At 45.9% G+C, this 12,690-nt stretch overlaps 1 protein-coding gene across 1 annotated transcript in view; it reads right to left on the bottom strand.

Moving 5' to 3' along the window:
• Positions 1-546: 546 nt before the first annotated feature.
• LLGL2 (LLGL scribble cell polarity complex component 2) overlaps positions 547-12,690 on the bottom strand; it is a 33,323-nt gene continuing 21,179 nt past the window's right edge. Inside the window, exons 11-26 of the mRNA XM_058039000.1 lie at positions 11,314-11,531; positions 10,772-10,839; positions 9,698-9,851; positions 9,496-9,600; positions 8,433-8,725; positions 8,020-8,173; positions 7,594-7,744; positions 6,795-6,911; positions 6,118-6,284; positions 5,184-5,448; positions 3,960-4,110; positions 3,382-3,419; positions 2,883-2,930; positions 2,321-2,363; positions 1,567-1,628; positions 547-1,214 (exon numbers count right to left, since the gene is read on the bottom strand). Of these exons, the coding sequence (XP_057894983.1) occupies positions 1,207-1,214; positions 1,567-1,628; positions 2,321-2,363; positions 2,883-2,930; positions 3,382-3,419; positions 3,960-4,110; positions 5,184-5,448; positions 6,118-6,284; positions 6,795-6,911; positions 7,594-7,744; positions 8,020-8,173; positions 8,433-8,725; positions 9,496-9,600; positions 9,698-9,851; positions 10,772-10,839; positions 11,314-11,531 (2,042 nt within the window). The 3' untranslated portion in view covers positions 547-1,206. The remainder of the gene's footprint in view (positions 1,215-1,566; positions 1,629-2,320; positions 2,364-2,882; positions 2,931-3,381; positions 3,420-3,959; positions 4,111-5,183; positions 5,449-6,117; positions 6,285-6,794; positions 6,912-7,593; positions 7,745-8,019; positions 8,174-8,432; positions 8,726-9,495; positions 9,601-9,697; positions 9,852-10,771; positions 10,840-11,313; positions 11,532-12,690) is intronic.

Here is a 12,690-nt window from a genome sequence, read left to right on the forward strand (position 1 = left end):
GTTTCCAAAGTGTGCCAAGGACAGCAACTCAGCTCCATTCCAGGAGGATTTAGTTCTTCCTCACTGGCTGTCACAGTGCTACAAGCAAGTTACAGTAATTTCAGAATACTTTGTTCTTTTTCTTAGCTGGAAAAAAAAGTGCTGTTAGGTGAGGGATAAAGGACAAAAATTTTAAAGAGGACCAAAGTGCTCTCTGCAGAGTTTTACCAGCTTCAATTCCAAACCCACTGGCAGACAGCACAGCAGCACTGCCAGATCAGTCCTGTCTCCCTCCAGTGTGATCATGCACATTTATTCAGGACAAACCAGCAATGACCTTCCAGGGACTGTGATGTGAACCAGTGCCCTTTCCTGGCATCCCCATCCCATCTGGATTGCAGGATGGTGACACAATCCCTTTGCTCCTCCCACCCACCACCTTGCTTCCCTCCGGGAGTGCTCTTTGCTCCCCTCAGCTCAGAGGGCAGCTCCTCCTTCTCCCAGGCACCTGTGGGCAACATAAAAGAAGCTGTTGAAGGACAGAATAGATATGAGAGGAGACAAGGATCACAAAAGGGAATTCAGAATTTTATTGCCAAAAAAAAAAAAGCAATGTAGTGTTGAAACAAAAATCAAATTCAATTAGTTTTCCTCTGATTTGAATGGCTACAAAAATAGATTCTACCCAAATCCATAAAGCCAGTTAACAGTACCATAACAAACGAACCCCAAAATTACTCATTCAGATACCACATACAGCAGTCACAGGAATCTAGCATATATTACTTAATGTTTTTTTCTTAAAGTAAATTTCTAAATGTTTCTGTTAAAACTGAAATACCCATAAGATTTTTTAAAAAATGTACAAAAAATAATTGTTGGAGGTAACAGTGTGCGTTTATTAAAATCCTGCACCGAGGCAGTAAAACATTTATAATTTAAAACCCAGCCCAGTAGAAAAGAGAAATGTGCAAACATTTGAATGTTAGGTGTACTCAGAGGCTTGTGGTGCATCAGAGCTGGCACCCACTGCTGTCCTAAAGCAAGGCAGGCTCCAGCAGGAGAGGTCTCCAAGAGGCACTAGAGGGGAGGCAGAGGCAGGAGCACTGAGCTGCAGCTCCCCAGCCTGGCTGCTGGCAGCACTGGTGCTGCTCCCCAGGACGGTTTGCCCAGTCAGTAGTGTTATGGCACTCAGTCCAATGCCACGAGGTCCTCCGTGAGTTCTGGTCAATCTGCTGCAGGAGGGAAGAAAGCAAAAGCCATTTGAAAAGGCAGGCAGTGAGAGCTAATGAGAGCTAATGAGCTGATAGACTCAGGTTGCTGCTGGGAGCTCTGGCTGCCTCACCAGCTCACCCTGTGATAAAGGTAAAAGTCAGGAGCCTTCAAAGGATTTTTAGCTCTTCCTTTACCACTGGTGTAGCATGTAAGGTGCTGAACAGTGCTCACACACCACTCAGCCAGCAGATTCCCACCCCAAAAATTCAGGTCAGAGTTCTGCACAAAGCAGTGAAATAAAATGAAGCTTATTAAGAAATTTCATTCTTTCTGCTTCCTTTGGCTGCTTCCAATATCTTTAGCCTCACCTACCTCCTCCATTACTTAGCCCGTGTCCTAGTGGACTTCTTGCCGAATTTTTTTCTGCATAGCTCCTGCAATGACACAAGAAGAGATTCCTTATTGCAGTGCAGTCTCATCCCATTCACTCCCAGATGCCAACAGAAGACCAGGATGAGGCAGTGTCCAGAGGAAGTGCACAGAGCAGAGCATGTCAGGCAGTCACTGATCCTTCCACACCAGCAGTTACCAATCCCACCAAGCCTCCTGTTGCAGACAGTAGTCCTTTGCCTACACTTGGTAGCCCCTGACCATCCTAGGGAGATGAGATAAAGCCCCGCAGCCGTGGTGGTAGCTCAGCCCTATTGTACAGACAGAATGGGAGCAGAGACACTGAACACATCCAAGGGACAGTGTCAAGCCAGGATTAAAACTCCAGAGTCCCATCCTTGACCAACTTAGCCCGTGTGGCCTGCCCTTAGATCAGCATGGGTTGACACAAATAGAAACCTGTATGCGAATACTCAGAGTCCTGTTCCTTGGGGAGGTGGGAATGTGATCTCTCCTGCTTTTCGGAGAGAAAGAGACAAAGCATTATTCATAAAAAACGTCAAGGGACAGCATGTGAAAGAGAACCTGCCTCTCATTATTGCCCTTTGGTAGCTTGTGGGATGCACAGGTGACCAGACTCCAGCAGAAGGATTCCTGCCATCAAGTGGGCATCCCCCTGCTGTCACCCTCCCCTGCCAGCCCCAGCCATCAAGAGGAGAAGTTGGTTGATACTCACCCTCTGCCACCCTCCAGAGTACTCTGGATCTCCTTCAGCACTTCTGGAAAGCAGAGAGTTAAAGCAGTGAGCCAAAGCAGGGGAATCTGCTTTCAGGCAGCTGCCTGAGCACATTCCACCCTCCCAGTGAGCAGCCTCCAGAACCTGCCTCCCACACTCAGAGGTCAGCCCTTAGATCATCTCTGCCTCTCCAACCAGGTTTTACTGGGCAGGCTGGCACACAGGACTGAAGCAGTCAGTTGCCAGAGGAAATGTTGCCAATCCCTGTGTACCAGAGCCCCAAAGGAACTATCTGTTCCAGCTGTCATCTTACACAAGTCCTATTGGAAATAAAGATCCTTCTCTTATCTCAGCAGGGAATGCAGCTCTGCAGAATAGCCCCTGCCCAAGGGCATGGCTATCTGTCCAACCCCTCATTTCCGGGGATTCAAGAAAACTCAGCATTTCTGACAGTAATTACAGATCCCTTGGAACTGGAATCCACAAAATTCCCAGCAGCTTTCTTCTTTTCCCACCCAGAAAGGCACCTTCCCCCTCAGCAGCAAGACTTCATCTCACTCACTTTCATCATTGAGTAAGGCATGTTCCATCAGCCTTCCAGACTTCCTTTCTAAAGAAGAGTAAGAAAACTTGTTTTAGCTAACAATATTTTCCCCTTTTCCTGAAATAAGTGCAGTTATGGAGAAATGCACAATGGAACTGGATTTTTTCCCCACGTTAAATCCTTTTTGACTTTACTGAATGCTTCACAACTAATCCTTAAAGTCTCTCACACACTGAACTGTTCCTTTCAGCAATACTAGCCTGGACAACAGAAGATCTAAATAAGTTCAGACCTTTCCTCCAGCAAACTCTGTTCTACCCTGTAAGATAATCTTCCACATACAACTTACTTCAGAGCTATCAACTAAAATACAGTCCAGGCAGATCACAATGTTTCCCCCACATCCTTCTTATTTTTCCCTATCTTAGGTAGAAAATACCAACTGTAGCAATAGGAAAGACATTTTGAGGCTTACACACACCACGCTACCCTCAGTACACTTATTTTTTTCACTTACCATCTTCTTCACAGTCACTTGGACTATTTCCTGGTCCCCTAAAAAAAGACAGGAGGCAGAAAACAATTACTGATGCTGAAGAACAGGAGTGCAGAGAATTTCTGTGTGTTCTTGGCAGTTACAAGAGGCTCCAGTGCACATCAACTAAATGGTGTGCTGAGTGTGGGAAGGGGCTTCACCACATGCTGGTGATGCAGAAGTCTGCAGGCACCACAGAACACTTCTAAACTCTTGGAATAAAAATCTGTAGAATCTCTGTGAGGGTCAGATCTACTGTTACTCACTGATGTTCAAAGAGGAGAGGAGGAACACTGGATTTCCTTTCACAGAGCAACAGCTCAGCCTCAGCACTTGGGAACAAGCAAAGCAAGCCAAGGCTTTCTCTAAGTTTGTGACTCCAGCTTAGGGATGTTCCAAAGCTTCCTGCTTTGTCCTACCAAATGTACTCCAAGTAGGAAAACCATCAGGGGGAAGGTGACATTTCCTGATGCCACCCCCTCTGTGGATGTTAACTTTAAAGGGGTTTTCTTTCTTCCCTGCTCAGACACAGTCATGTGCAAGAGTGTTACAGGCATTACCTGGATTTCCTGGCAGCATTCTCTGTGCCATGCTTGTGCACGTGGTTGTTGGTTGTCACTTCTGGCATGTCCACCACGCACCGGGGCTCCACCAACCATTTGGTGGAAAGGGAAAACCTCTCAAACTCTGATGGTGAGATCAGATAGAAACCTGCAGGGGATTGGGAATTGATAAGGGCAATTCTCAGCAAACAGTTCCAAACCAAAGGTGATCCTAAAAAAGAACAGATCTAGGCATGGTCTATGTTTGGCAGAAAGGGTTTGCTTTTCCTTCTGTCTAAGCAAGGAGGGATCACTGAGGAAGAAATTACCCCATCTCCCCTCTGGCTAGCCTAGAGACTGTGCAATTTAAGGTTATGCTGAGACATAATTCTGTTGTTCCGCGCTGACACTTGGGAAAAACACCAGAGAAAGATGCAAAAAATGAACTGGAAAGCAGTGATCCATCTTCAGCAGCCACAGGATCTCAGCTTTGCAATGTGAGTGCTGAGACACAGGCATTTGAAAAGGCAGGCAGTGAAAGCCATTTTCAGGCTGGAGGCACAGTGGAGCCATTTCCCAGAGCCTGCTGCTTAGAGAACCATTCACCCACACCAGACAAGAGGAGGGTGGCCAGGTGGAAGTTATCTAAGAGGCACAACCAAGCTGAAAACCACTATTCACTCCTGTATTCATTAACAGTAATGGAATAAACTCACTCCTAACCATGTGCTGGTACTGCCCAGAAACACACAATGAACACATTTCTGAAACAGTCTCATATGGAGGGGCTTCACAGCTGGCTTGTAAGCAAAGCTGAGTTAATAGAAGAAATATCAATTGATTATTTTTGAGTGTATTTATAGCAAAAACAAAGGCAAGGCTGTTAGCATAGAAACAGATTAGAAAAGATACATGAAAATTTTTGTAAGTTGGACTATGTACTTTATTAAATTTCTGTAAAACTTTTGCTTATCATATTGACACTAATTGCTTTGCATTAATGAATGTAATAAGTTATTGTGATGTAGTTAATAACTTAAGATTACGCTTTGTTAAAAGTAAATGTCAGAAAACATGCAAAATTAAAAAAAAAATTTAAACCCTAATCACGTATATATATGTCACGTCCAACCTAACAATAACAACCTCACATGTGTACACAGCCAGCTAAAAAGCACTAAGCTGTTTCCCACTGTCTCAAGCACACAACAAGAGGGATGATGTGGGAGAAGCCCACCTCACCTTGGCCATATTTGGTGAAGACACAGGAGGCAATGCCACTGACATCCTCCTTGCGGATGCAGGGGTAGCGGATCTGCAGCTTGAGGAAGGGCAGGGAGATGATCTGGATGTCTCCCAGGTTGGTCAGCACTGCCAGGTCGTTCTCACTGTAATCATCACTCTTGCAGCTGCCAAAGTTGGCAACTGTCACCTTCCGTACCCTGCAGCCCTCCAGGGCTGTCAGCTTGAGCTTCAGTTTGGAGCTGACCTTGGGCAACGTGAAGACCTGTCACAGAAATGAGACACTGACACCTCTTCCTGCACAAAGGCAGCAGCAGCAGCTCCCCAGGACATCTGCTGCTCCCTCCTGGATAATGTTTCCATTCACAGGGAATGCACACAGGTGTAACCAGAGCCAATCCCCTGCTCGTGGTATGAGAATGAATCAGCCACAGGCAGTGTGAAAATGTCTTTCTGTTCTGACATCAGTTTTACCCTTCAGGCTATAACCATGCTTCTCCTACATTTTTTTTTTTCAAAATTCTTCCCTATTTGGCTACAAATTTACACAGAAAGAGAACAGAGTTTGAGTTAGTGTGCAAAACAAGAAACTTTTAAGCTACTTCACAAAAATACCTACAAAATTGCTGGTTCTGCACTAACAACAGAAAAGCTCTTACCCAAAAGCAGAAGCAGCCTTGTCCAAAGAGTATAATGTAATACAGGCATAAAATTTCTATATTCAGCATGTGCAGTGCTATCCTGAACACCATTTTGCCAGCACATACCTGATTTATGGACTGTACCAAACAGAAGTGCTGTCCCAGGGCAGTTCTTCAGGCACAGAAGAACAAGCACTCCCAAGAGTTCTCTCTCCACTGAGCAGTGCCCAGTGCTTTAGCAGATTTCATGCACAATTCAGAGGCACCTCCCTCCCTCAATAGGTGACACTCACCTTAAATTGCTCTTCAGACACCACCAGCAGCTGGTGGCTGCCTTGCATATCAGGACTCTTGGAAAGGTCATGTGCTACTTCTAGAGGTTCTGGGAGGGGAGTGCTGCGTCCATCCAACACAAGTATCCCCACCACAGGAGCCCTGTGCATCAGCTGAATCTCTTTGGCTAGACAGGCGAGATAAGGAGGAAAAACAAAGAGAAAAATCAAACAGGAGTCTAGTCAGAAACATTGTCAGAAACCCCTTCACACCCTCTCAGCACTGGAGACCTACATACTGTGGTCATAGAAATGCTGCCTAAAGATTTGGTAGTTGAGGGGCATTAGGGCATTCAGACTGGACTGATGTGTGCTGAACAGAAACCATTGTTACATAAAGACAACAGGCCCAGCTGCCAGAACAAAGGACACGTGCAGCAAGGGTTGATGGCAAAATTCAGTGACAGCTGACACAAATTTACATTTCTGAAATGAGTAGGAAATGAGGCTGAGGCACATAAAGCAGTCCTGGAGCTCCAGTTCAGCTGCTGCAGTGAGCATTGCTTAGCTCAGACACTGCCACACTTGGCTCCAATCACTGATAAGCAGCACTGACTGAGTGACCCTGCTTTTCTGGCCGTAACTCCTGGGAGCCATGGCTCAGACTCAACAGAACCCTGCTTTCACAAGGCACTTACCCTGCTCTGCCCTCACAGGCTCATCCATCCTCCTCTCAGCTGGAGGAACACGTAAACAGAAAGCGTAGACTGTCCCTCCATTGGTGCCAGCCCACAGGGACGGGCAGTGCCGGGAGCCTGGAGTGACAAAAAAGCCCATGAGCAAGGCACCCTCCATGACATAACAGCTTTCCTTGGCTACACAAAACCTCCCTCTGTTTGCACCCTAAATATCTTTGTATTAGGGGAGACCTGCCAGGCACAAACTGCAAGTTTTTAACATTCTCTTCCCAATACACATCCTCCAGCAGCCCTCAGAAAGGGCACTGCACCTGAGCAAAGGCACAAGTACCACCACATGAGCCACCACAATTGCTGTGTCCAGTTTTCACACATGTATATCACAGATGAGCAGAGTAAACTTGTGCATGCTATCAGTTTGGGCTCTGATGCACAACCAGCCATCACCTTCACTAAAATTAAAAGGCTTTGCTGGGGACACGGGTGAACTTCAGAGGAATGAGAGAAAGAAAAGTTTATACTAGAAAGTCAGATGCCAATACAGCACATGTGAAAATCACACATAAAGACCTGATTCAAAGATGAATGGCCACTTGCCTTGGATTAGCCAGCAGCCCAGAATGGCTAAATAACAATTCTACATGACAACATATGCTCTTGTTCTATATCAGTTTTTCAGCACAGCACAAAGTAGGACACAGGAGGTGCCGAATTTTCCTGGCAGTAAATCCTAATACACTCCTTGGCAGAAGTAGTAAAAACCCATTTGGAAGAAGAGAGAGATGTTTTTCCTACTCACTGTCTCTCAGGAAGGTATCAGCAAAATACAGGGTTCGCACAAAGCCAGTGAAAGAATCTTCTGCCGAGCGCGCTTCGATCTTGCGCTGGACTGGAGCCAGCTCCATCTCCTGCAACACGTCCTGGTCAAACTTGGCATTTGCTTCTTGCACCTTCACAGGTGAGGAGACACTGTCAGTCAGGGATAGACACAGCAGGGAGAGAGAGGGAGCGTGGCAGCAATAGAAAGGCACGCCAGTGAACTTGTCCTCTGATCTCTTCTAAAAATGTGGCTGATTTTATCTAACAGAGCATCAGAAATTGCCATTTTCCCCTCATACCAATAGCTATTGATTTGATAGCAGGGCTGAGAGCATCTCCAGCTCTAGGCAGCCTTAGCAGGTTCCAAACTGCAAACAGACAGACTCCAAAAAGGTGAAGCCCTCACCTCTGAGGCATTCCCACCACCTCCTCTCCTCTTCCTACTGGACACACGGCTTCTTCTGATCCGCCGGAACGACTGACGCAGGGACTTCTTCAAGGATTTCACCCGAGACAGGGGACCTTCTAAGGCCAGCTGGTCACTGGGGTGCAGTGTGCACCTGGAAGAGGGAGACAGTAGCCACGTGGTCACTTTCTGCTGGGGGTCAATCACTCCCAAGAGTCCAGCAGGATACACAGAAATATTGGAACACATTTATATGTTCTGGAAGATCTTCAAGGGCGGAGAAAAAAGAAGCAGAGCTTCTTGCTACAGTGACAGCTCTTGAGAAATCACTTATCACACCTTGCTTTGTTAGTAATTCCAGGTCATCATTAACATAAGGATTACCACAGACCCCCTGGAAAGATGACACTTACTTGACGAAGACCAGTCGCTTCTGCTGATGGTCAAAAAGCCCAAACCCATGGCTGGTGCCAAAGGCCACAAGCCTCCACTCCGAGTGCAGGGCCAAAGAGGTGACCACAGCTGGTGGCTGACACTGGACAAGGACAAATGGCTGAAAACCAGCTTCAAATCTAACAGGCCCGTCTCGAGTTTTGAGCTTCTCGTGACCCTTCCATCGATAGCCCTCTTGGTCCTGCAGGAGATCTGCCTCAGCATGGTCCACCACGTGTTCTGCATCCTCATCATTCAGTTCCATCACCAGCACCTGAGAGGAAGAGAACAACCTTTGCTGCAGCTTTTGCTGTGCAGGCAGATCTCCAAGCTGCAGCCCTTCCCTACAGCTGCTCAACTACAGCATCTCTCACAGCAGATAATGTCTAAAACCAACTAGAGAAAACAGAAAATCCCAGAATGGCTTGGGCTGGAAGGCACCTTAAAGATCACCCAGTTCTAACCCCTGCCATGCACAGGGACATCTTTTCTGGTCAGAGCTCCATCCAACCTGACCTTAAACACTTTGAGGGATGGGACAGCCACAACTTCTCCAGGCAACCTGCTACAGTGCCTCACCACCCTCACAGCAAAGAAGTTCTTCCTATCTAATACCTAACCTAAACCTACTCTCTGTTTGAAGCCACTCCCCCTTGTTCTGTCATTCCAGAACCTTGTAAGTAGTCTCTATCCATGCTTCTTGTAGGTTCTTTCAGGTGCCAGGGTGAAATTAGGCGACCTCAAACCTTCCCTTCTCCAGGGTGAACAATCCCAATTCTGTCAGCCTTTCCTTGCAGCAGAGCTGCTCTATCTTTTAATGAACTTGGTGGCTGTCTCTGCACTCACTCTATCTTCATGTCCTTCCTGTGCTGGATACATTGCTCAAAGTGGGGCCTCACCAGAGCAGGGTTCCATGGATCATTTCCAGAAAACAGATCAATTTACCATGACAGAAATGAGCATTTTGAATTTTAGCAGATCTCCAGTTTACACTGAAACCTGTCCTGAAAACAATGCTTATGTTGATTGTTGATATTCCAATACCTGTCCTGCTGTACCAGCTACAGCCAAGTATCCACTGTATTTACACAGGTAGATCTTCTGGATCCCAAGTCTTGGATCATCGCTGTAAGGATCAAAGGTACCAACCTAGGCAAGAGAACAGAGAGGGGCTGGTCTTTAACTGGGACAGGAATCAGAGCTCCCCAGGTTTTCAGGAAGTTTCTACCAGCAGCAGCTCTCTCACCTTGCGGAGTGGAGGCCACTCGTCCTCCCCCAGGGTGTTCATGTTGTCATTGGGATCAGCATCTGTCAGGAACACTCTCACTGTGCTCAGCTTATAAAGGAGGTGCAAGCAGACACCAGAGGCATCCCAAAACCTCACTGTGCCATCCTCATGCCTGGGGGGGAGGATACACGAACACACATCACACAGGAGAACAGCACACGGAGGGTAAAACAGAGGGGAAAATACAGAATCAAAAAAATAAACCACAAAGAGAAAGGTTTTTGGCTTCTTGTGTGTTTTTTGTTTTAGATTGTTGGCTTTCTTTAATTCAGGTGTTCTTGGTGGTCTGACACCATTACACTAATTTAAGATTATGCCAAAAAGATATGGAAAAGGCAAAAAGCTTAGCACATAGAAGAAAAAACTCATCCAGGCAAAAAAAAACTGTTACAGCAAGGGAAGGGGATTTTTTTTTTTAATCAAGCTTTAATCTTAGTTCTCCAGGTGAAAATTTGCAAGTCTCCCCCAACACAAGGGGAGAAGCTTCTAACATGCTCCATCAAGAATGCAATCTGAGGAACAGCCCCTGAAACTCTCAAAAGTGCATTGAAAATAAAATGGCAGATTTTTATGCAATGAGACAATCTCTTGCTAGCTACTTCCAACTCTTAGCTAGATCTGTTCATGCTGATCAAAGCAGACAGGAGTCCAAGCTAACCTCTATTTTAAGATTCAAAGTGTAAGGTAGAGGGAAAAATGCTTCAAAACATGAAAGATTAAGCTTCATTTTAACACTGCTGCCTTTGAACCAGGCTGGATTAGTGCCTGCACTCCTACACACTTTGGGAGTAGGGGCAAAGGATAACACATCAAAACTAAAAATCATCCACTTTCTGGGTTATCTGTGGACATCATGACCTGTTTGCTCAGAAGCAGCAAAACAAATTGGCTTTACAAAGCCAGCAGAGAAGCTGCACTGTAAAGCAGTCTACCCTAAAAGATGAGCAGACTTTAACTCCATAGGAAAATCTCAGTCAGTCGACAAAGGGGAACTGGAAAGGGCTCCCTGATGGTTCTCAGGTCAGCACTCACCCTGTTAGCAGCAAGTCCCTCTGTGGAGGATCTGGAGCTATGTTGGTGCCACCATCAATTGGCCACGGCTACAAACAGAGTAAGAGAAGTGTGTGACTGCCTAGGCAGTGCCAGTGTGCAGAGAACACAGTCAGCAGGAGGGCATGAACTCCAGTGCAAGTAGCAGTGAAACAGTCCATGCTGTCAGCTTTTGTTGGGGTTAATGTCCCCATTCTGACACCAACTGAGCCTTTTAGAAGGCGTTCTACACATTTCCCCAAGAAGCTTCATGCTTTTACATGAGAACTTTGTTACCACCGACAGCTGGGAACACTCAGACCTCCCCTCTGGCTTGTCAAAGCTTGAAAAATATCACATTTTAATTCCCATGGGGAACTGTAGTGCTTTGGGAAAAGGCCTCTCTCGACCTGTTGAGAGGCAAGACAGTGTCTGCTGGGGCTGAACCCTCTGCAGATCATCAGCAACACAGACCACCCACACCATGGGCACTCACACTGACCTGAACACACACAGGGGGACATGGGGGGACACAGCTGCCATACCATACTGGAGTAGTGAATGTTCTGCTTGCTCCCAGCGCTGATAATCCTCTCCCAGAGCTTCAGTGGGATGTTGGAGACGTGGTGAGAGCAGGTGATGGCTGAGCAGTGCAGGGAGGCCAGGTATGGAGGGTGCACTGCTGGCCAGCCTGCACTTTTCAAGTCTATGACCACGAGCTCTTCTTCTGCCAGCACCACCAGGGCAGAGGGGTCATCAAACTCTGCAGAAACAACATTCACTGAGGCTGACAGAACTGACCAGCCAAGGTCAGTGCAAACAAGCTTCCTGTAAGGCTGCTTTGAAAACTGTAATCACACACCTCCACTTCAGCATTTTTCTTGGAAAAAACCTTAAAAGCTGCTGTGTTAACTGGGCCTATTGAGTATGAATGGATCTGAAGACACTCACAGATTTACTGCAAATTCATGTTTCTTTACATCACTCCTGGGACTGTGACAGTGATTTTTAATAGATTCTATTGCAAAGTATAAAATTTGTTAACAACAATGGCTAAATAACACAATGTCCATACTTACTACTGTAACAGCCAGAATTCCAAGACTTTACCTGCAGCTAATTAACAGCACTGGGTAGAAAGACATGCATACACCCCAGCAGTGACCCATTTAGTGCTGTGTTAGGTCCACAGTCCATCCAGGCTAAGCTGCTTAAACATGCTAATGCCTTGGGTTCTGCAGAATGCTTCTCTGCTTGAACTGACAAGTATTTACAATTCAGCTCTTTCTTTTTATTTTCTCTTCTTCCCATAAGTTGTGACACATCCTCTAGACTTTCTTTTTAAAAGATGTCTGCATCATCTAATGATTCTTATGTGTATTAGGAACAACTAAAAAAGAAATATGTTAATGTAACTTGACTGGTGACATCTGACACAAACCAGAATTATAACTCAGGTTCCAATGGACAATCTTGAGTGAAAAAAATTTAGTCTACAAGGACATTATTGCAACAAGGTTGACAAGTCAGCCACAGCACCAAACTAGTGGGGAAAACCAAAACCACAGACCAGTTCATAGCAGTGACAATTAACACAGCTCCAGAAATCTGAGTGAATACAAAGCTCAATCGGGGTTGATAAACAGAGAGCCATTAGCAAACTACCCAACTGCTTTTCCCCAACCTTCCCTTCTAAACTGTACTTTTACTTCCCTCCTTTACTTGGTTGACTAACCTGGTGTACACTTGCAAGAAGGCACATACCAACACTGTTCACTCAGCAAAATTAAATTCAAGTAATTAGTACTTGGCATCACTAGTGAGGCACCCCAAGTTTCACCTCTGACTAGGCCCAGCCACAACACATCACTAATTAGTTCAGTTTCATCATGAAAAAAAAGTTTTCTATTCAGTTTTACTTT

Source organism: Melospiza georgiana, chromosome 21, assembly GCF_028018845.1.
Source record: "Melospiza georgiana isolate bMelGeo1 chromosome 21, bMelGeo1.pri, whole genome shotgun sequence".
Taxonomy (NCBI): Eukaryota; Metazoa; Chordata; class Aves; order Passeriformes; family Passerellidae; genus Melospiza; species Melospiza georgiana.